The 25,461-nt window shown below is 37.6% G+C and overlaps 1 protein-coding gene across 2 annotated transcripts in view; it reads left to right on the top strand.

Moving 5' to 3' along the window:
- The window catches only part of LOC128982994 (prolactin-releasing peptide receptor-like), a 29,755-nt gene extending 15,216 nt beyond the window's left edge, over positions 1–14,539 (top strand). The window contains exons 5-8 of one of the 2 annotated variants that reach the window (XR_008489773.1): positions 372–527; positions 4,722–4,856; positions 12,020–12,260; positions 14,240–14,539. Coding sequence is in view for 1 of the 2 variants with exons in the window: in XM_054402109.1 (XP_054258084.1) it covers positions 372–527; positions 4,722–4,856; positions 12,020–12,194 (466 nt within the window). In the remaining variant the exon portion in view is untranslated. Of the gene's footprint in view, positions 1–371; positions 528–4,721; positions 4,857–12,019; positions 12,337–14,239 lie in introns of those variants that run through there. The other variant, XM_054402109.1, reaches the window with a different exon arrangement.
- The last annotated feature ends 10,922 nt before the right edge of the window (positions 14,540–25,461 follow it).

The raw sequence follows: 25,461 nt of genomic DNA, 5'->3' as shown, positions 1-25,461 counted from the left end.
AGGTAAGTCTCAACTAAATGATTATTGATTTACTAAATAATAATGTACATAGTCATATTATCGTCTCACTTTAATAATAGCAGTTTGTCATGGATGGATGTAATTTATATTAATTTGAACAACTAGGTTTATAACAATTTAATATTAGTAGTCAATAGTATCCCATTGTCAACATAAACATACTTTTTGACATAATTTAGTTTTATTTTAATTTAATGTTAAGCAGAAGGATCACTTCGATAAATTTGTCGTTATCATTATTGACAGAAAAGGAATATAATGTAAAATAACCGGGAGATTGCTAGATTTTAACGAATTCATTGGAAAATAAATATATCGTATATTTAAAACAAATGTTGTGTAACTTTCAGCCAGGGACAAGCTCACTTTAGGTACAGGTCCCCGACTGCTAACTTTGACCTATACGAAAACGAGTTGGATATTAAAAAGGAGAAGAAAGTCCAACAATATCTTATCACGATGGTGACGGTGTTTGGCATCTGCCTTTGCCCTCTCATGGTTCTTAGGTAAGCTCATTATTATGCTCATTGTTAAGCTGCATGGAAATTATCACATTGCCAAGCTCTTAATACACAAATAGATATTACTAAACAACGATTGATATGTTTATGAAAAATAATTATAGTTCTATATAAATAAGGAAGACTATGAGTATGTTTTCATTGGATTGTAGCTAGATGGAGGGGGGTGACTTCAACTTAACTTTAACTAATTTATGATATATTTAAGTAGATATGGTTACGATACTTTATAGGCTACGTCAAGATGTCAAAGCTGGCAGAAAAAGGACCATATAAAAGGAAAGGAGGCAAAAATGTTCATAGAAGTCTCCTTTCAGGCAGCAACCTTTCCTCAAAGATAAATGCAGTCTATAAATAATTGGGACAAGCTCCCCAGGTTATGCGTTAAACCAACTACACTGACCATCCTTCTATGGTGTTGTTGTACACACATATGCATCACTACTTCTCGTGGCATTAACCTTAAGAGAGGTGGTTATATAAAACCACATCAAAATTTTCTTAAAAGTTGTGGAATATTTTTTTTATAAGAGGAGTAAAGGTTTTGATTTGAAACTGCGAAACATATTATAGTTCCCCATCAGTATTACCAAAGATTATGCTACGCAAATAATCCATTATATAATTATAATATATACAATTATAATAATTATATACAACGATCCGAATCTAAAATCTATATTTTATATCTTATGTTCTACATTTTCTTCAAAGCTCAGTTGCAAACGGCACTTAAAAAAAAAACACCAATAATGTGACGAGATAATACGTAGTTTGAAATCAAATGCCGATCTGTGTAGATAAATGTTCTTCCTACAAACTATGTTTAAAAAGGTCAAGTGAATGGTTAGGTAATAGTTGACTAACCATACATTCCTCATCGTGAGTTAGTAGCAAGATATTGCGTGAGTCTAGAAATCCGGAAGCAAACTTTGTGTACGAAAATTCCAAAAACAGAAAAGTGAGAAAAGTCGACGAACTTACAAACAGTCACTAATTGAGCGGAGCGAGCGAAGCTCTTATACGTCGACTCTTATGCATTTCGTAATACGCAAACTCCTCCTAGACGGCTGAATCAATCGTTTTCAAATTTTGCATGGTGATAAAGACCATATTGGTGAGTGCCAACATCTATATGGCGTTAAAAAGTCTCTCAGGAATCCGCCCCACTGGGTCTCAAAGTTTCAATGTAATCCTTATGGAAGCAGTATTTGACACATAGACAAAGACCTATGATCAGCTGTTGACTTTTGAATGCAGTAGATAAAGAAATAGCTGATAGCATTATTCCACAGATATTAGAACAGAAAAGGTATGGATCAATATAATCAAATGCCGACACTAGCTTGAGGTCCGTGACGTATGAAGTGGGGAAGTAGTAAAAATGAGCAGTCTGGAGCATGGAAACTGTTTATGATGATTAGATTAAGGTATCTGCATTCCTAAAATTAAATGGGAAGGGAGGAAAACAGGTCCGCGACGTAGGAAGTGGTGAAGGAAGTAGTCAAGGCGAGCTGTCTGGAGTGTGGAAATTGTTTATGACGATTACATTAAGGTACTGTATCTGCATTCCTAAAATTCTATGGGATGGGAGGAAAACAGGTCCGCGACAGGAAGTGGTGAAGGAAGTAGTAAAAGGCGAGCAGTCTGGAGTGAGGAAACTGTTTATGACGATTAGATTAAGGTATCTGCAATCCTAAAATGCTATGGGAAGGGAGGGAAACAGGTCCGCGACGTAGGAAGTGGTGAAGGAAGTAGTAAAGGCGAGCAGTCCGGACTGTGGGAACTGTTTGTGACCATTAGATTAAGGTATCTGCAATCCTAAAATGCCATGGGAAGGGAGGAAACAGGTCCGTGACGTAGGAAGTGGTGAAGGAAGTAGTCAAGGCGAGCTGTCCGGAGTGTGGGAACTGTTTGTGGCGATTAGATTAAGGTATCTGCAATCCTAAAATGCTATGGGAAGGGAGGAAAACAGGTCCGCGACGTAGGAAGTGGTGAAGGAAGTAGTCAAGGCGAGCTGTCCGGAGTGTGGGAACTGTTTATGACGATTAGATTAAGGTATCTGCAACCCTAAACTGCTACGGAAAGGGAGGGAAACAGGTCCGCGATGTACGAAGTAGTAAAGGCGAGTTGTTCGGAGTGTGGGTTCTGTTTATGACGATTATATTTAGGTATCTACAATCTTGAAATGCTATGGGAAGAGAGGGAAACAGGTCTGCGACGTAGAAAGAGGTGAAAGAAGTAGTAAGGTGAGCAGTGTGGAGTGTGGGAACTGGAAACCGTTTGTAGCAGTTTTAATGTATCTGCAATGTTGAAATGCTATGAGAAGGGAAGGAAGCATGCCTACTACATAGGAAATGGTGAAAGAAGTAGTAAAGGCTAGCAGTACGGAGTGTGGGAATGTTTGTTGCAATTAGAATAACGTATCTAAAATACTAAAATGCTATGGAAAATGATGAATACAGGTCAACGACGTAGGAAGTGGCTTAGGAAGTAATAAAGTATGAGCATCAGCATAGTGTGAGATCCGTCTGTGGCAGTTAGATTAATGTATCTTCAATACTAAAATGCTATGAGAAGGGAAGGAAACAGGCCCCACGACGTGGGAAGTGGTGAAGGAAGTAGTAAAGGCTGGCAGTGCAGTGTGGGGGAACCGTTTGGGCAGTTAGATAAATGAATCTCTAATACTTAAATGCTATGAGAAAGGAAGGAAACAGGTCTATGACGTAGTAAATAGTGAAGAAGTAGTAAGGCTAGCAGTGCAGAGTGTGGGAACTGTCTTTGGCAATTACATTTATGTATTTGCAATTCTAAAATGCTATGGGAAGAGAGGGAAACAAGTCCACGACGTAGGGAGTGGTGAAGAAGTAGTAAAGGTGAGCAGTGTTGAGTTTGGGAATGGGGATTAATGTAACTGCAATGCTAAAAGCTACGGGAAGAGACTGTAGACTGTATGTTAAAATGATTACGAAGCACGAATCGATACATATTTTCGATACATGCAATCGTTGAATCGTTTGCAATCGAAATCTACAAGTGAGTTGACAACAGCTGGTTTTTACTCCATAGAGGCTAAAAACTATTTTTACTCCCTAAATATTAAAAATGCTACTTTAGACCCGCAACGCATGCATTAAAATCTACTGTTTTTGCTTCAGTATGACAAAAACAATATAATATGAACCCTTGATTACTCCGCTCAATTTTGTGGATGCCTCCGCGAACGCCACCTAGTTATTAAAACTTGTAAGAATTATACATTTATAAATTGTTAAGGGTTCTCTAAATGTACGTTAAAATTCAATGCAGAGAAACTAGTATAACATTGTAAGGTTATTAGTTATTATATCACTGTGACTGCAATTTTTGAAGATTTTTATTAATTTGTGTTTATATTAGTAACCCTTTAGTATCGTTTAGCTCTTTGTTACGTGGTCACTTTAATTTTGAAGTTGATAACTGCCATTTTTGTAAAAAGATAAAGTTATGGTACATTAATGACAGCTGTGTGCTTTCAAACTAGAGATACGATGACCGACGGGTCGGCGAGCGCGTTGCGTACAGGCAAGTTAATTCCGAGCACGCGAACATTACCGAACTCACCCGAACTTAAATGGTAATGCAGATCGAGACTTGACACAGCGCCTCTGTGAAGGTGGCCCCGTCTAAAAACGACTTGGCACAAAATTGCCGTAAGGTGCAATATCTAGGTATTACCTAGAAAAGTTGCTAAAGAAATACTCAGCTGTGCAACGTCTTAATCACGAAAGCAAGGTTGGAGATAAAAATAAAAACACCGATAACTTTTACATTATTAATGTCATGGACAAATTTGGTCACACCTTAGCACGACACTGTATTTGTCATACCTTAGCTAGAGCATGGCAAAACATGCTTCATGAAAAAAAACGAAAAGAAAAAAAACAAAGATGGAGGTCTCTAGACGAACACTGTTATTAGTTTGGAAAACCTACGTCATGGATAACCTTCCTCTTAACTTAACACACCACTCTAGAGTTTAAACTACAGAGTATGGTGAAGTTATGGTAAATGTTAGAAAAGAAAGTGAGCCTGAGGACCACCAGTGTTACCACCTGGATACCAGTGTTATCGTATGCAGTTGTTTTTCGTGTATTGTTCATCACCATATTTAACTCTCTGATCCTCCTTTTGTTGCAGATTAGCAAAGATGGCCGTGGCGGAGACGTACGAGAACACCGGCCACTTTGACCTGACGTACGTGACGTTCGTGTGGGTGGCCTTCCTCCCAACCTGCACAACTCCGCTCCTGTTCATCTATTGGCGAATGACTAAGTAAGTGTTGTTACTGTTGTTCTAGATAGCATTAGGAAATTTATGCCACTAGTAAACGCCAAATTTCGATATTCGTTCCATCCTACATTCTTAGAATTTGGAAATACAACTTGAATAAATAGAGCTAGAAATTTCATTCCCAAGTTTAAGTTCCATCCAGGTTGAGAACACAAATGAACCTAGTCGAATTGCACCTCCGACAAAGTATGTTCCTGTAAAGACTAATAAACTCACGTTTACATTAATTGTGCAACAAAACCTAACTGAAAGAACAATTTTTTTTTTACTGCAGTATCTTTTAAATCACGTAAATAACCTCAAGTTAGGAAGATAATTTTGGCTGTAGCACATTTTGCGACTGGTTCATTCAAATTATTACTATTTGAAAAGTAAATATCACACATCTGCTCCCTTATGGATGAAAAGGTTATAAGGTTATTATTATAATCGCGCTACTATTACGATTAAATATGATATCGCACTCGACTATTAGAAAACTACTTATTAGGGCTAGTGACCAGAACAGGTAGTGTCGTCTTTACTAACCTGGGTCTATACTCGAACTGCCGTCCGTCTCCTCGTCTAGAGTGGGGTTGGCTTCTTATCACTAGAGGGCAAAGTTCGTCTATTGTCTGTCTTACACTAATATAACTAAATCCTTCTTCTACTTTACTACACTCCTCCCAACCAAATAAAAATTCTTCTTACACAAAATATTTACAAAAAACATGGAGGAGTCCTCTTGTCACATTTAGAGGTCTAGTTTCCGAGGCGCTCTAATGACAAGGTTAGAGCGACGGATGATTGGGCTTCCTTGAAGATTTTCTCTGACTTCAGGTGATTGTCGGGTCTTGGGAGGTGAGCTTGATTTTGCAGGTGAATTTTGCTGGCCGATGTTGGAAGGGTTATCCTTGGGCGATTTGTAAAGTTCTCTTGGGAATTGTAACAGCACATCATCCTCCTCTTCTTCCACTGAGAGATCAGCACGCAAATGGTCAACATGGACAAATCTTGTAAATCCATCTACCTTGACAATGTATGTAACTGGGCTCCTTATTTTGATTACAATACCCGGTTGCCACTTTACCTTTTCATTACGTACGGTTTTGACGTAAACTCTGTCATTGACAGAAAATGCTCGACAATTTCCTCTGTGGATGTTGGCACTTCTCACCATCCCTTCCTGTTTTGATAACATTTGTTCAGCCAGATGAGGTTTCAATAAATTTAGATGAGTTCTGGGTTTAAATTTGAAGATGATTTCTGAAGGTGCCAGGTTTGTTATTGAGTGTGGAGTGTTTCTATAAGTGAATAGAAATGAATCAATCCGATGTTGAAGTGAAAGAGCTTGATTATGTTTGGTGTCGTGCAACATCTGCCGTAGGAAGGTGTTTTTTACAGTCTGCACTGCCCTCTCAGCAAGACCATTTGAAGCTGGGTGGTATGGGGGAGATAAGACATGATGAACTCCGTTTGAGTGTAAGAACTCTTTAAACTCCTGTGAGGTGAATTGTGGTCCCCCGTCTGTAACTACAGTAGCCGGTAGGCCAAATGTTGCAAAACAGCTCCTTAGTTTCTCAATCGTCTGTCGTGACGTTGTTGTTGGCATATGGAAAACCTCTAGCCACTTAGAAAAACCATCCACCACTATCAAAAACTCTTTACCCTCAAAAGAGGCAAAATCTAAGTGAAGTCTCTGCCAACTGTGTTTTGGCCAAGCCCAAGGTTGTAACGGGGCAAGTTGGGCGCAATTACGTGTCTTCTGACAGACGCCACAGTCTTTGACCACACTTTCAATGTCGGCGTCCATTCCGGGCCAAAATACAAAACTTCTAGCTAGCACCTTCATGCGCGACTCGCCTGGATGTTCAGAGTGAAGCAAAATCAAAATTTCCTTCCGATGAGGTGGTGGTATGACAACCCTACATCCCCACAACAAACATCCTTGCTCAACGGACAGTTGTGAACTTTTAGAGAAATACGGTTTCAAGTTCTCATCTGAAACATAATGAGGCCAACCATTTGATGTGAAATCCAGAACCTTTGAAAGTATCGGATCAAATTTAGTAGCTGTTGCTATCTCCTTGGAGGTGATTGGAAGTTCGGATGTGGATGAGAAGAATGATATTTCGCCCTCTACTTCGGGAAGTTCACAAGGAAGCCTAGACAACGCATCTGCGTTGGATATATCCGTGCCCTTACGGTATCTAATTTCGTAGTCATACGCTGCAAGAGTCAGCGCCCACCTTTGAATCCTGGCGTCAGCAAGCGTTGGGATTCCTTTTGCCGAACCAAACAAAAATATGAGTGGTCTATGGTCGGTCACTAGAACAAATCTCCTTCCATACAGAAAATTGTGAAACTTTTTTACACCGTACACAATTGCTAATGCCTCTTTCTCTATTTGGCTGTACTTCACCTCGCTTTTTGACAAACTCCTTGATGAGAAGGCGATTGGTCTTTCGGTGCCATCAGGTAGGGAATGGGCTAGAACACACCCAACCCCGTAGCTGAAACTGTCTGTAGTCACTACAATATCTAACTCTGGGTTAAAAGGCATTAGGACGTCATCTTTCAACAGGAGAGTTTTACATTTTAAAAAGGCCTCTTCACATGGTTTGTCCCAGACCCATTTAGCATTGGTTTCTAAAAGCTTGTACAAGGGGTGGAGCAAAGTTGAAAGGTTTGGAAGACATTTTCCATAGAAATTCACTAACCCTAGGAACGACCTCAATTGAGTGACATTTTCTGGACGTGGAGCATTAGTAATAGCTTTAGTAAGCTCCTCTGTTTGGTGAATACCCTGATCGTCTATGCGATAGCCTAGGAAAATCAGACTCTTCTGAAAAAATTCACTTTTTGATGTGTTAACCTTAACCCCATAAAAATTTAGGCGTTTTAGGACTTCCTCTACTCTTACTTTCATATCCTGAAAAGTTTTGCTATATATCAAAATGTCATCAAGGTAGCACACAGTGCCATTTAAACTACTTAAAATTTTATCCATGGTTGCCTGAAACAACGCCCCTGCGCTAGTAATCCCATAGGGCAGGCGTGCGTACCTAAACAATCCCTTGTGGGTGTTGATAGTCAGTAATTCTTGGGAGTTTTCCCCCACCTTCAGTTGACTGTAAGCTGCAGTCAAGTCCAACTTTGAAAATAATTTGGAACCTGAAATTTTGGCAAAAATGTCATCAGGATTTGGCAACGGATAACGGTCCGTTCTAAGCCAGGGGTTAAGGGTAGATTTAAAATCTCCGCATAACCGTACATTTCCATTTGGTTTGCGAACCACAACAATAGGAGAACACCATTCTGTCTGGGTAACAGGATAAATTATCCCATTTTTCTCTAGATCGTTTAACTCAGCCTCGACAGCGTTACGCAAGGCGTAAGGAACGTTTCGCGCTTTGCAGAAAATCGGAGTGGCGTTTTCTTTGAGCACCAACTCCACAGTCATATCTTTTATCTCTCCAATAGAATTATCAAACACAGATGCATAACTCTTCTTTAAACTATTTACAACATCATAAATTGGAGCAGTCTTACCGTTCAGCAGGTAAGCTTCACCATCACCCAGATCACGGTTGCGTCCGATACTGTTCCAGTCCAGTTGCAGTTTGGATAACCAATTGCGTCCCAGAAGCGTTGGCTGTCGATTTCCCATGCCTTCGACGACCACGACTGGCAGATCCAGGCGTTCGTCTTTCCCAGATTTAACATGTGTCTGGAACTTTCCAAGTACATTAATACTCTCACCTGTGTAGGTTTTAAGTTTTACATCACATTTCTCAAGTTGTGATTCGACTTTATGGAAATTTTTGAAATAAACATTATCGGGCATTACCGGCACTACCGCCCCCGTGTCAACAACCATCTCAATTGGTGTGTTGTTGATGATCAGAGTAGTCACAATACTAAGAACAAGGGCTACCATTAGCGTATGCTATATTATGTAATCTAAGTCATCGTCATAGTTTAGGCCTACTTTCCCAACATGATTTTCATCTTCACTGTCGGATTCACAAACATTGACACGACCCGTGGGTCTGTTATATTTCTTATAAGGAGGTTTAGATCCATTTAGGTCTTTCCTATTTGACCTACACATGTTCGATAGGTGCCCTTTTCTCTGACAAGAAAAACAAGTAAAATCAACATACGGACAAGTATTTACATCATGTAGTTTACCACAACGGTAACATTTCTGTTTGTAATAACCTTTATTTTCCTCCCCAACTTTATTTTCTAACTTGGATTTGAATGGTTTGTGTTTTTGCCATGCACCTTTATTTACACTACCAGAAGGCCTAACATAACCTATTTCACCTGAATGTCTCTCAGGATGCAAAGATTTTACATTACTGTCAGCATTTTCAATCACTAATGCTAGCTCTAGTGCCTTAGGAAACGTTAGGTTGTCCCCCTCGGCCAACAATTTACTCTGTATAGTAGCTGATCTTAGGCCACATAAAAACCTGTCTCTAAGGGCTTCATCTAAAAAATTATCGAATTTACAAGAGGCAGCTTGTTTCTTAAGCTTAATTGCATAGTCTGTGATAGACTCTCCTTCCTTTTGTGCCCTTTTATTGAACAAAAACCGTTCGTAGGCTACGTTGATTCTAGGCTTGTAATGGTCCCCTAGACTATGATTGCATTCTTATAGTCACTTTCGCTAACCTTTGTGGGATGAAGTAGGTCTTTTAGTGTCGTATATAGGCCAGGGCCCATAATAGAAATGAAATAAGCCAACTTATCCTCATCCTTGATGCTGTTGATCTTGAAGAAGTTGTTCAGTCTCTCGGAGTAATTCTCGAACGTCTCCACTTCTTCGTTAAATTCACTAACTTTCCCGATGAGCTGCTTAGCCATATCGAAATATTAATATGAAACCAACTTTTCTAAAGTTACATAGTCTATTACCACCGAAATAAAACATTCAAGTTCGTGAAACCACGTTTTTTCCTTTCACGATGAAACAAGTCGTTTTCCGTTTTCCTCAAAGTTCAACCGGCACGCTCCCCTTCCACTTCCACCATGAACACGAACGTTCGTTCCAAGTTCCAATTCCAAGTTGCAGTTCCCACAATTTAAACTCGTTCCGTTCCAGTTGCAGCCGACCTACACATCACTTCGGAACGGGTATTCGCAATGAGCTATGGTAATAACTTGCAGAACGGTTGTTGGAATGGAGCGGAAAAATAAAATATCAGGAGTAGGAAGAAGCACGACTTTGAATAACAGTTACTTTGGAACGGTTACACCACGGCACACGCCACTAATTTTCATGCACACTTTTATCAAACATGAAAATCCGAAAATAATAAAGTACCTCGATTTTCACTGAAACCGAAAACACGCAAGTTCTTTGCAAACCTCGTCGCCACTATTATAATCGCGCTACTATTACGATTAAATATGATATCGCACTCGACTATTAGAAAACTACTTATTAGGGCTAGTGACCAGAACAGGTAGTGTCGTCTTTACTAACCTTGAACTATACTCGAACTGCCGTCCGTCTCCTCGTCTAGAGTGGGGTTGGCTTCTTATCACTAGAGGGCAAAGTTCGTCTATTGTCTGTCTTACACTAATATAACTAAATCCTTCTTCTACTTTACTACAGTTATAGATTATAAAAGATTATAACAGGTTATACAGGGTGTCAAAATCCGGAACTGGCTATACATAACCATATTCGACGTACAAAAATAAATCGAAAATGTTCAGTAAATTTTTTGAATACAACTTCGTTTAGCCGCCATCCGCCATTTATTTTTAGCGAATTTCCCATATAGGGAATAAGCTATTACCGTAGTACTCATGGTAAGACCTGGACCCGGGACCGATTTTTTTTTCGTTTTGAGGTCCCTAGAGGCCAAAAACACCATCCGTTCAAATTCATATATAAATATATATATATATATATATATATTTATATATATATATATATATATATATATATATATATATATATATTTATATATATATATTTATATATATATATTTATATATATATATTTATATATATATATATTTATATATATATATATGTGTCCGTTAGCGCGATAACTCGAGCAAAAATGATCCGATTTTGATGAAATTTGCTACAAACGTGTAAACCTACGTTTATTCGAACGAGTTCGCGAACCAGCATGATCGGACCATGGGAACAGGGGTTTATGGGGGCTTTTATGGGGTAAAAATGGGTTTTTCCTATTTTTGACACAAAAAACATAAAATTTTGAAATTTCTTTCCAAACTATTTTGTAGAGCTTAAAAAAACAAATAATTTAGTATATTGAAGCGTTATAATGCGCCTAATGGTTACGGAGAAAATTCCAAAAAATTGTTAATTTAAAATTCCCATGTTATTCTTATGGAGAATAAGTAAACCGTTGTAGTGTGCTTGTTTATTAACATATTTTGCCCAAATTTGGAAAATGTTTTTATTTCTTACTAACTATTAACATTTTACATAAAAAACACTTTTACCCTCCCTGTTGCAGCAAACCTAAGTATGTGTTAAACTGATTCTATTTAAATAGGGAATAAAAGTGATATTTTTAAGGAGACATTTTAGTCTAAATCCAATCAGGCAAATGGAAATTCGCTTAGTCTGCAGGTTTGCTGCGGCGGGGGTATTACTTAACAATTTATATTTTCGTTAATGTATCAAGTAAAAAATTGCTATTGGGATTTACAGGATAAATGTCCGAATACAAAAAAAAATATTTTCCCCTTCTTTTATTTTCAAAATGGCGGCCACTTTAAATTTTTAAACTTAAATTACAAAATAATTGCTGAATTTATGAAAAATGCCAGGAACACTTTTATTTAGAAATTTTATTTCCCTATCCAACGATATCAAGTTCAAATAGATCGAGTAAGAAATAGCTGAAATATTATGGTTTTTAATTGTAAAATGGGGCAAACCTGACTTTCTTAACCTTATTCTACCCCATTTTACAACTTAATCGTAATATTTCAGCTATGTTCGAGAAAAAAATATATACTGAACGTTTTCGATTTATTTTTGTATGTAGAATATGGTTATGTAGTTCCGTATTTTTCAACGAGTATATATTTTTTAAGAACGGCCGTAGGTGTCTACATTCTTCAATAAAACATATTCCTGGTTTATTATTTTGTGTTTTGCATAGGTCGACCAAGGAGCGGTTGCGGGGATACCTGAGACTGAGCAACCGCCACTTGCGACGTAACTGCGAGTCTCCTCCAGATCACCGACGTGGTGACGTCATGACTCGCCTGGGGATGGACTCTGGCCGCAACAGCGAGGGAACCCTCAGTACGACGCCGGTTATCAACAACTCCTGATCACCGCTACTGGCCCGCAGCATTAGGGCCACCTGAACCGCTTAACAGACAACGCTGGACTGCGAGGTATCAAACAATAACTAAACGAATAAAGGCATAATATATTTTATATCATATTACTCTTTAACATAAAGGTTCAGTATCCTTAAAGTTTCAGATGAAAATATTCCTGTTCAAAATGTATAGGATTATCATGTTAAGTACAAAAGTAGATTAAAATAATTGTTTAGTAATATAAACCTAAAGCTGTCTCTTAACATAGGTACGATAAGAATATTAATCATTAGTATTCAGTGTTTTTTCATTAAGTTATGTACCATATGTACCATGGGCCAAATTTAGTTGCCGGTGGTGTAATGAAACATCACTATGTTTTTGGTTAGCACAATCGATATAAACGTAAAAATAATAAGTTTTCGACTAATCCTTAAAAATATGTTGGATTTTGGAAGGACAAAGGGGTCACTATGGCGAGGGCTGATATATTGACGGTGCGATGTATTTGTGTTAGGAATGTACAAGTCAAGGTCGTGCCATCTCTATCGTTGATCGATCGTGTGGAATTGTCAATTTACCCACTGTTGGCTAAAATAAGGGGTGAAATGTTTAAAGGTTTAATATAGCTCATAACGATGTACAACTTGATGATGTATTAGTTTGCGTTATTAAGGGATGAATAATTAAAAACAGTCAACTCTTAGATAGGAATTTAGAGTAATTTTATTTCAAAATATCATTGTTCTATATTCTCAGATTATTAAAATTTGAAATTAAATATCTCTTATAGGAATGCAAAATAAAAAAAATAATACAATACTAATTAATGTAATACCCCCCCCCCCTTACCCCCCGCCTTATTAAGCCTGCAGACTAGCAAAATTCCATGTTGCCTGATTTGATTTACTCTATCTACTATAAATTTCTTAGTTATTCCCTATTAAAAATATCACTAGTTAACAAGTACATACTGTACTTAGGTTTTTTGCTACAGGGAAGGTAATACAGTGTTTTTACATTGGAATGTTAATAGTTTTAAAATTTTCCAAATTTGACCAAAGAATGTTCATAAACAAGCAGACTAAAACAGTTTACCTTTTCTCCATTAGAATAACATAGGATTTTGAAATATACAGTTGTTTTGCGATTTTTTCACTAACCATTAGGTGCACACCTGAAATCGATCCCGGGTTCAGGTCTTACCATGAGACCTGCGGTAATAACCCATTCCCTAAATGGTAAGTTCGTTAAAACTTAAACCTATAAATGTTTAAAGTTAATAAACTCAGAAGAGACATTTTCTGAGAAAGCTTGATTGAAGAACTGACTATTTTCGATCGTAGGCTACTAAGATTTGCTAAATACGACTGCCGAGTATGAAGTAGTGGTTTGTTAAGTACGAAGTTATCTAAGTAGATGTTCGAATCACGTAGAAGAGGGAATAACACAGAACAAAACCGAATACACCACTGGTCAATACACATTAAAACATTCATGACTGGGTCATTGTAGTGTTGTCTGGGTCACTCAATGAGTTCATTTCTGCTGACCGAATACAGTTTAATGGTTAGTATTTCAAAATAACGTCACGCTCAGTGTATGAAAATAATGTGTCTTTGAATTAAATGACACACGAATATGTCTTCGAACTTTCAACGTTTACTAACGTTGTGTCCGGTACGAGATCCTCACTTGTGCATAGATTTGATCTGTAGTGTAAAGCGGACAAGGACGGGGTCTACGCGCGGCCACTAAATAAAATCCTGTTCATTGGCAACAGGTATACCCCATATCCAACCACGTTCGTTATTTGACAAACTCTATACTGCTAAATTTAAGCCAATTATGTAATCAAAATGACAGATTATTGGTGAAAAAATTGACAATATGGGACCCTCTGGGTTAAAATACAATCCCAATCCTCTGGGATTGGGGGAAACAAGTAATACATGATATATGATTCAGTCACGGGATATTTTATAAATAAAACAATCAATTAATTATATGTGCTCAATAAAATATTCTGCTAGTGTGAACTCTGATTACAGGCACGAGAGTGTGTGGAAGAGAGCACTGGCTGGTCCCATGACCGCCTGAGCCCGAGCATGGGACCACCCTGAGGAATGACCTGAATAGACATTGTCAATCAAACCGGTTCGATACTGTCTATAAAAAAACAAAGTGTTTAATAGTGATGTCTCAAGCTCAACATGATGTTTATGTATTTTTATATGTAATTTATATTAGCTACGCATAAAATGTGTTTATTGTTGCATAAGTGGTTTACCACTGTTTTTACAAAGTAGAACTATCATTATTGTTGATGAAGTATGTGCTACAAGAACCAAAGAAATATACAATAATTACAGATAAAATGAATTATCTAAATGTTTGAGATTAAAGAGATACGTGTATTCACTTCGTAGTCATTAATCCTGTACTAAGTTTTTAAAATATTTTATCAAGAAAATCACATTGGAACTACATTATGTATGCCACTTACTTTCATTGTAAAGTAATTTACAATTAGTTTTCACAATTTATTTTATACAATACTAGCAGAATACCCGTACTTCGCATGGGGTTGGCGTAGAAGTATAAAATGCTTATAGCAGTTATACTTGTGCTTTGCGTTTGCAATGGAAGAGGACACGGTTTGAGAACATTTGGTTCTTTTAATTTACTATGCTATAGTATAACACATACATCATAGCCATAATGCTCTACCACTACACCTAAACAAAAAAAGTAAATTATCGAATATTCGAACAATATAAAAAACTTATTTATATATTAGTAACTGTAAACATTCCTACTTTGACAGTTCTCATTTTGTATCACAGCTTTTTGTTGCTGCTTGGTTCAAATTAGCTGTTGTCATAAAAAATGCAAAAGAAATTAATGGTGCTGCACCCTGTTTGTTAAGCTGAATTACCTTATAACTTTTTTAATGATATTGAACATCATAGAACCAACTTGTGTAGTTGTAGTTGGTAAATCAGATGACTAAATTCTTTAATTCCTTTTAAATATGAATACTTATAAGGTTAACATGGGAAAGTCCACAGTCTCTGGGGTGGAGCCCGAAAGGATTTTTGAGATAAGACTGAATATGTCTATATGCTATAATCGGGAATGTGAGCTATCATCATACCAAATTTAAGCCCAATCCGACCAGTAGTTAATGCGTGATTGAACTTCAAGCAAAAAAAACAAATATACATACATTCAAACAAACAAAAAACAAACAAACAAACACTCAAACTTTCACATTTATAATATTACAATGATAACAGTCTCGTGTGGTCTCGTGGATGGGCAGCCTAATTAAAGTCACTTCGGTTTACCTGCTCTACAGAGTATATCATTATTGTAAATTTATATTATGTCCTAATGGTCTGTAAGTCATTTTTACTTTTGAGTAAAAAAAATAAATAAATTGATGGAGCTACTAACTTTCAAACTAACTTTAAGAGAATGACAAAGCAATTATCTTAAACAAACATCATACTAAAGTGTAATATCATAACATACCCTCGTAGAGAAGTAAATCGCTGGTGGAGAAACCTTTGGTGACCTGTGCCGGAAATTAAAACACCTACGGAGACCTTGATATTAAAACTTCATGAGGATATATGTTATTTTCCTTTAAAATAAAAAAAAATACATATACTAAATTCGCAATAACATACGTATCTAGCTGTCACACAACCTTTGTGAAAGGGGTGAAAATATCCAATGGAATATGCTAGAGGACTCAATATTAATAACAACGATTAACAGTGGAATCACTATTGGTATCAATATTACTAGAATACTCTATTTGTATCAATGGTTACTTTTTTGAGGGAGGAGTTTAAAATCCATTTACACACACTGAGAGGCTCAATCCCATTCTCACGGCTGCGTCTCGAAAGCCACGAATGTCCATGGCTATAAGCTGGGGAACGAAAGCCACGACAATTAGTGAAGGGTCGAAAAGGTTTAAAACCTGGGGACGTAAGCCACGACTGCGAGCCTGGTAGATTGCTGTCAGGGTGGCAGCTCACAGGGAGAACGGGAAATTTAATCTCCCTGTTATTTATGCGTCGCAAGCAAATTTGTCAGTTCAATCTGAATCCCCCGTGCTATAAAGGTTAGAAATAGACCTTTGAGCTATAGTACTGTTTGTTATTTTATTTTACTGCCTGGTTATCGTTAGTGAACTGTAGTTGTTCACTCATACAAATGCAATAATTAATTTCAAACAAATAATAACTCGGGATAAGCCATTGCCGTAGATCGTGCGGTAAAACCTAAACTCTAAACCGTCATGGTGGACAGCAAGCTCAGCTGGCGAGACCAGATCACCCGTACGGTGGACAAGGCCGCTAAAATGGTTTCTTCCTTTAGTCGGTTAATGGCCAATGTCGGAGGTTCGCGGTCCAGCCGCAGAAGGCTGATGATGTCTGCGGTCCAGTCCGTGCTCCTGTACGGTGCGGATGCTGGAGTCATCCCCGTCAAACTTTTGGCGGCGGAGAGGAAGGCAATTTATCAGCGCCTTGGGAGGACCAGGCAAGAATTGAGGAACGCACCCGGACCTTCCAGCTGTGTCAGGAGAGCTGGAAACAGGAGACAAGGGGGCTCTGGACCAGGCGACTGATACAACAGGTCCAACCTTGGGTTAATCGGCGGTGCGGAGAGGTGAACTTCTACCTCACCCAATTTCTGACGGGTCACGGCTTTTTCTCATTCATTCCCGACTTTTTTTAACTGCCAGCATTGGGAAAGGCCCCGCCTAGATGCTCAACAGTTCGTAGGACTGCTGTCGGTGGACACGGTCATACCTCATACCGATGATGATGGAGGGTGAGGACAATTGGACCTGTGTGTCACTTTACATCCAGGGTGTTCTCCGCGCCAAGAAGCTTGACCTCAACCGGGATGCGGTGTAGGTAAAAAAATAAATAATGCCAGAAACGGTGCGAGCCCTGTGGGCTTAGGTCACATGTTGGCCTGACTTGAAGTAATGTGACAAACAATTCCAGTTCTGTGTCCAACAGAGTAGAGGGGGTTTTTTAGTGAGTAGTCTGTGATCTCAGGAGTCTCACACTACAGGCTGGCTACCCTTGTGCGTAAAAGCATTTTCCCTCCTCACCCTAAAAAAAAATAAAAAAAATAAAAAAGAGCCCTAAACAGTTGCAGGCTCTCTTCAAATTTCCAGTAAATGGTTTTATTAAAACTTGATGTCATGCATATACATTTCTCTACAAAAACATTGAAAAATGTTGCAATTCACTTCAACAGCTTATAGGTTGACATAATAAACAAAAAACATGAACTACTATTATACAGCAATTGCATGATTTTTACATTTTTAGTAGGTACGCTTTAAGAAGAAATGAACGGGATTGCACATATCAACAACTTCTAATCTTTTTTCTTGAGCATCCAGTCCCAAAAATAACTCCGCACAATCTTCTCTGGCCTTCAGCTTTGAATGTTTAGGCAAAACTGATGCAGTGATGCGAAATCCTAAATGTGCCGAAAAGTAAGGGTGACGCAGCATTCTTATGACTAATTCCATGATACCTCCCTCCATGCGTTCCATTTGTAATCGGGTGTCAACAACCCTAAACTATGATGTTACCAACCCCCGTAAAAATATTACACGCACTGGTATACTGTATAGTACTGGTTCTTTAAAGTAAAATTAATGCATAAATTTATGGTTCAACCCAAACTATGTTAACCACATTCGCCAGATCGTGTATGCAGATGCTTAAGAACGGCTGGTACTGAATTTGCCTTCTTCATCGAAAGAATAATTTTCCGATACTTAACTTGATTTCTGATCAGAATTTACAAAAAATCGGTTTTTATTTTTTTTAATTATTAATGTGCACATTTGTATAACCATGCTATAGTGATACATAGTGAGCAATATAGCAACATAACTGTGTGTAGGATGTGACAATCAAACATGCAAAAATATTGACGGGGTTTTATTGGTTACCTAATACTTATGAATAAATGTAATTGTTTGGATTTTTGAAATAAAATACCAATAATAGTCGCAGTTATTGTTTAACAAAAGTAGTGATAGAAATATACCACATCACTTATTGAATTCAACATTACAACATGTAAAACTAAACGTGTATTGGACTTCCGTGCTGACGTAAAACCTTGTATAACTTAAGTTTTAAGTTTAACTTTTATCGTTAAATAATCATATCTTCCATAATGCTCAATACAATAAGGGGTTTTCGTCATAATAAAGCAAAAACACCCATATTTATACATCATGCGTTGCGGGTCTAAAGTAACATTTTTATTCCATAGCGATTAAAAATAATTTGTTGCAAAAAGTTGTGAATTTGGATTGTGACAACGTATAAAATCAAAATTATTTATCGATTGATTAATTAGGTAAATTAGCCTATTGTTGCATTGTTGACAGTAGCTAGACACATCGATGGTACTGTATAATGTACTAGCAGAGTACCCGTCCTTCGTACGGGGTTGGAATATAAGTATAAAATATTTATTGCAGTTATGCTCATAAGCTTCTGTTTGCAAGAGGGGAAGGACACAGTTTGACAACATTTGCTTCTTTAAACTTAAGGTATACTATAGTATTACACATCTACCTTAGCCATAATGTTCTACAACTAAAAATATATTACAAAAAAATCGCAAAATATCACAAATTATTCATGAAATTAAAAACATATACCACACTGTAATCAATCCTTCTTTGACAGTTCTCATTGCGTATCGCAGTTTTTTGTTTTAAATTACGAGTATACAGTATTAGCTGTTTTCATAAATGCAAAAAAAAAATTGTGCTGCACTCTGTTGGTAAATCTTATAACTTTTTAATACTTTTGCAAATCACAGAACAAACCTTTTTATTTGAAACAGCTTACTAAATTATTTTATTCCCTTTAAATATGAATACTCGTAAGGTTAACATAGGAAACTACACACCCACTGGGGTGGAGCCCGAAATGATTTTTGAGATAAGAATATGCCTATATGTTAATCAGGAATGTAAGCTATAATTATGCAAAATTTCAGCCCAATCCGTCCAGTAGTTAATGCGTGATTGAACTTCGAGCAAACAAACAAACACACAAACTTTCATATTTATAATATTAGTTAGATTGTAAACATCACAATCTTAATACAAGAAATGATTTAACCAACTTTCTATACAGTAAATTATTTACGTTAGCAGTATTGAAAACAAGTGGGAAGTACAATAAGGATTTTCGTCAATATTCGTCAGCCTATGGTCAATCATGTAAATTAGTCGTACTCATAAGCACGTAAAAACCCCCCTACGCTTTTGATCTGATTGGATATCGTTCATATTGGATCAACAATACATACAAATTTAACATAACCTATTGGTATTTTACATATTGTTTTAACAATAAATACAAATTTGTATTTGATATTGATTCAACAGGAAAAGAAACAGACAGCAAAAGAATCAACTAAGTTATTAACAGTCACAATATACATGGAATATGTTATTGGGGTTACATTTGTCTGCTCCTTCATTATTTTTAGCTCTTACAACTGTATTTGAAAATTCATCGAAACCTCATCAAACAGCTTTAGCAAAATATTTGCGTCCATCCCTGCATATTATAATTAACATGTTCATGTAAGAGATTCCCGTTTCTCCCTCGCCCCTCCCAACTACCTGGCCCGCCGTCGTGGCTTTCGTTCCCAGGATTAAAACTTCTCAAACCCTCGCTAATTGCCGTGGCTTAAGTCCCCCCAGCTTATAGAGATGAACATTCGTGGCTTTCATCCTGCGTCCATTCTCACTGCCAGCGTGACAACGACATTTACATGGCTACAGGGTTGGAGATCGTACATTGGCAGAAGTGACTCTCAAGGCTCCTCGACGCTGAACGTGGGAAAGCCGGTCACGGAAGACGCGCCTCTCACAGCACATGGGCACAGACCTCAGCACTTTACAAGAACACTGATTAGGCAGCAGGCACCAGTAGGCGGCGTTGGCAGGAATGGGGACCGTCGACGTTTGGCATAAGCCTACTAAGGGCAGCGACTTTGTCAACGGCTCGCTTGATTTGCTCAACGAAAGACTTTATTGAGCGGAGCGAAGCGAAGCGAGCGAAGCTCTTATACTACACTCCTGCTTTTGTTTTACAAATCCTCCTCCTGAACGGCTGAAGCGATCTGCACCAAATTTAGCACAATCATAGTAACCGACCATGGGAAGGTATAAATCTGAAATGGTACAAATCGGACCACAGGGCTTTTCTCTACGTGAATTCAAACTTTTGGAAATTTAACATGGGCCTTATGGGTTAATTGGTTGCCATGACATTATTTGCGAGATAACAATAAAAAGGTAAACAAGAGTCGCAACATATGTTAGTCAACGAATCATCTAAATAGCATATTACAAATACCGTACAGAGAAAAAGGGAAGAACAATCGGATTAATATCATTGAGTATAATTTACTACAAAATGAAATACCAATAATTATGGTCGGCGGAATAAGGCTGATGCACCCTTGACTTTAAATAATCCAAATAGCCATTCCATTTATGTGAACCAAATCTAGGCCTACGTACAATTGACTTTGGATACTGCAAGTAGACATTCCATTGACGTGAACCCGACGTATCATTGACTTTGGATACCGCAAGTAAACAATTCGTATCATTAACTTGGAATACTGCAAATAGACATTCGACATTCCATTTATGTAAACCGTCAATGGCGTACCATTGACTTTGGATGATGCAAATAGGCATTTTATTTATCCGAACCAAATGTATCATTGGCATTGGATACTGTAATTAGACATTTATGAGAACCAGATGAAACATATGCTTTAGTTTCTGCAATTAGACAATTCATTTGCGTGAACCAGACTTATAATTGACTTTGAATACTGCAAATAGACATTCCATTTAAGTGAACCAAATGTACCATTGACATTGGATCTGCAAGTATTTAATCTCATTTGCGAGGAACAGATGTAAAATTGACTTTAAAAAAGTATTGGATTAATATGCTAGCTCCGCTCAATATTGCAAGCATACAACTGCATTGCACACCTAGTACTTTATACTTTCCTATGAAACGGCGACCATACAAAGTAGGTATTTTAATGATATTTAGACATCTTCCTGACAGTCACCACCAAGGTATTTGACATTAGGCTTGGTCTCCAGTTGGACAGGTCCCACCTGTACTGAAAGGCCAGTGGCAATCCAAGACCAAAGATTGGCTTAGAATTAGATTGGTTTGGAAAGTTGGTTATCTTGGACTTTCCGACTGCCAGTGATAATCCGTGATCCCGCATCCACTTGTTGACTCGAAGCATCACTACTCCGAGTTTTAGCTTCACCATTTACATCTTCCTCTTTGACGTTTCTGTCTGCTGCCTGAGCAGCGACGTCGTCGGCCTATTTAGCCTATTTCGAGTTTGGTCTCTCTGCCATTTCGAGTCTTGGCAGCTCCATTCCCTGTGCATCTCCAGAAGTGATGGACATACGACGCTGACCTCCAGTAGTGTCAAATGCTAGCAACACACGGTCCAAATGGTAGGACACAGTCATTCGCAGGAGGTAGGAAGGAACGCGGAACGTATGCTCGGGCGCCCGTAGCATGACGTGCCACCTGGCGGAGTTGAACGCGTTTGTCACTTCAAGAGTGGGGAAGAGAACCAAGTGGGGCAACCAGTGGTTTAGGTCCTTCATACTCTGCAAATCTTTAACTAAAAGGGTTGGTTTTTGGGTAGTGAATACACATGCTCGTGAATAAAGCCATTTTCATCCAAATTGACAATCAATGCCTATATAAAATATGACAACCCTAACAAATGGAAAATGCTTCTTTTCAAATATAACATAAGATAATATGCAGCAGAATCACATTATGTCTGTTGGTATTTCTAGTGATTAACCTGCTATTAATTATTGATATAATTATTAACTTTTATCTATTGTTATTACTAACCTATGACAGTAACAATATACAGCGATGAACCTACTCTAGAAACGTTTATACCGATATAACGCTCGCGTAACGATATTACAACTACTGTAACGGTTCCTCCTTTACCGATCTATTAATATGATTCCTCGAGTAACTTCTGCTAACCATAGCGATTTTGAACGCTTAACAACCACTTTGACCTCAAATATGAGAGAAATAGCGGACAAATTTCAAAAAGAAATATCAGTAATTAATAAAGGCATGAGACGTCCAAATTTACACAAGACATCGGATACATATCCTGGTAGAAGATCATGGCAACGCTCCAAGAATCGATTTGATCACCATGACGTCTGTTATTATCACTGGTGGTTCAGAGACGCAGCAACGAAGTGCACCAACCCTTGCAGATTCAAAAGAAGCAGTTTGGAAAACTATCAAGGGAGTCACTAATGGCGACAAGCGACTCCAACCTCACATGTTCCCGTCGCCTATTTGTCACCGATAAGGTAACCAAATAACAATTTCTAGTTGACACGGGAGATTTAGATGCGTATACCCTCGCAATATGTTAGATAAAAAAAGAACCAAGACTGACGATACTCCGTATGCAGCTAACAATACTGAGATTGCAACATATGGTCATAGATAAACATGTGTTGCTTAGTCTATGATATTATTTAGTAACATTGCCTTTGGACTTTGGTCTACGCCACTCATTAGTATGGGGTTTCATCATAGCCGATTACCAAACCAATAATAGAGATAGACTTTTACACCATTGTGATCTGCTTGTTGCTGTTTAGTTGACCAGTCAACTTCTTTTTTTCCAAACGTCAGACTCCTTTAGGTCATTTTGGTGAGTTGTGTTAAAACTAAGACTTACTTCAGGAATACCCAAACCTCACCAGGCCTGCAGGTCAACCTGATTGTGCTTCACCAGGACTGAAACACAACACCAGGACCTCCGGTAGTAAGCCCCGCCGCCTGGCACTGGCCAAGTTTAAACTCGCCAAAAATGAATTTGGATCCAAGGTACAACTAGGTGGAGCTCTTTTAGTAGCTGGCCTTCTCCTCTTCACATGGTTCCCAAAAAAAGGCGATGAGTGGAGGCCATGTGGTATATATATTGTATATATATGAATTTGAACGGATGGTGTTTTTGGCCTCTAGGGACCTCAAAACGAAAAAGCAAATCGGTCCCGGGTCCAGGTCTTACCATGAGTACTACGGTAATAGCTTATTCCCTATATGGGAGATTCGCTTGAAGGAAATTATCAAACATTCACACAATATCACAAATTATGTATTAAATCAAAAACATAAATATTACTGTAAACAATCCTACTTTGACAGCTCTCATTGTGCATCACAGCTTTTTGATGCTGCTTACTTCAAATTAGCTTTTATCATATTTGCAAAAGACGTAATAGTGATGCACCCTGTTGGTAAACCTTATAACTTTTTTAAATATCATAAAACCAACTTGTTTGGACGAATCAGCTGGCAAAATAATTAAAATCCTTTTAAAATATGAATACCCATAAGGTTAACACGGGAATTTCCAGAGCCACTGGGGCATAGCCTAATACCCCCGCCGCAGCAAACCTGCCGTCTAAGCGAATTTCCATTTGGCCGAATTGATTTTCAATTGATCTATTTAAATAACATTATTAGGTTTAACGAGTACCTAGGTTTGCTGCTACAAGGAAACTAATAAAGTAGTGTGTTTATAGTAAAATATTGATAGCTTACTATAAAATAAATAAATTTGCCAAGTTTGATCAAAATATATCCATAAACAAGCAAACTACAACATTTTACAATATTCTCCATAAGAATAACATGGGAATTTTAAATTTCCCATTTTTTTAGTTTTCTCCGTAACCAATAACCGTACAAAAACACTTTGATATACTGAATTGTTTGTTTTTTTAAGCTCTTTAAGAAGGTTTAGAGAAAAATTGGGAAATTTTGTGTTTTGAGGGTAAAAAGTGAGAAAAACCAATTTTTACCCCATAAAACCCCCCATAAAACCCTGTTCCCATGGTCCGATCATGCTGGATCGCGAACTCATTCAAGTTTATCCCGCCTTACACCTTCAAACCAAATTTCATCAAAATCGGATAAAAATTACTCAAGTTATCGTGTTCACGGACACATATATATATATATAAATCTATATATATATATACCTATATATATATACATATATAAAAATTTGAACGAATGGTGTTTTTGGCCTCTGGGGACATTAAAATGAAAAAGTAAATCGGTCCCGGGCCTAAGTCTTACCATGACACCTACGGTAATAGCTACTTCCCTATAGGGAAATTCGCTAAAAGGAGTTTTGAGATAACAATATGCCTATATGTTAATCGGGAATGTGAGCTATCATCACCCCAAGTTTCAGCCCAATCCGACCAGTGTTTTTCGTGTTTACCTGTCACAAACATCCATACAAAAAAGTAAACTTTCTCATTTATAATATTAGTAGGATTTAGTTAATCAACAAGGATTATGGGTTTAGCTTTGAGTACCAGGTAAACACAATCCTAATTTAAAGGCGAATGATAAGCAAATAATAGATACATCGGGGTTTGCAGTACAGTATAGCAGATACACAGTAACATCCATTATTCACAGTAGATCTGCTTTTATCTCACAAGAGGAGCTTAATTAAAGCAATAAATACTCCACCGGATACCCCGGCGGATATGCGCCGATTCAAACGCTGCAAACTTCAAACTTCATCCGACAATAATTATTCAAACCTCAATCCTCAGAATGGTTACTGTAACGAAAACAATGAAAAGCGAAATATTATTTTACTTCGAATTTCAAGACAACGGTTTAATTTTACTTCGAAATGCCAGAAAGGTATTTACGATCCTTAGAATCTGTTAATTCCAGTTGTTGTCTGTGCGTTATGCAGGTATAACATTTGAATTGCACGCCAGGTATCATATCCTCGTCATGATTGTTGTATCATTGACTATTGGATGTTGTATCTAAATTTAATAAAATGGCAATAAAATGTGTAAACATTAACTGGACTTATACAACTGAACTAACAACATAAATAAAAGTACAATAATCCCCCCTCCCATGAGCTGATTATGAAATTTGCAGAGCTGAAGTTGTGTTGTAAAATGTAAATACTTATCCTTGACATTGCATCTACATTCTATTTCATAATTTGTAGTTTTTATTTTCAATGTGTAAAACTACCTTAAGACTGGAACCTCTTTAACCGCCGTTTTATTACACCTCGTGTTTTCTTCAGATTATGTAGC

Source organism: Macrosteles quadrilineatus, unplaced genomic scaffold, assembly GCF_028750875.1.
Source record: "Macrosteles quadrilineatus isolate MER2022 unplaced genomic scaffold, UCM_ALF_1.0 Scaffold_1__1_contigs__length_201487025, whole genome shotgun sequence".
Lineage (NCBI taxonomy): Eukaryota > Metazoa > Arthropoda > Insecta > Hemiptera > Cicadellidae > Macrosteles > Macrosteles quadrilineatus.
The sequence above is the reverse complement of the archived record's forward strand: the minus strand, read 5'-3'. Positions and strand labels throughout refer to the sequence as shown.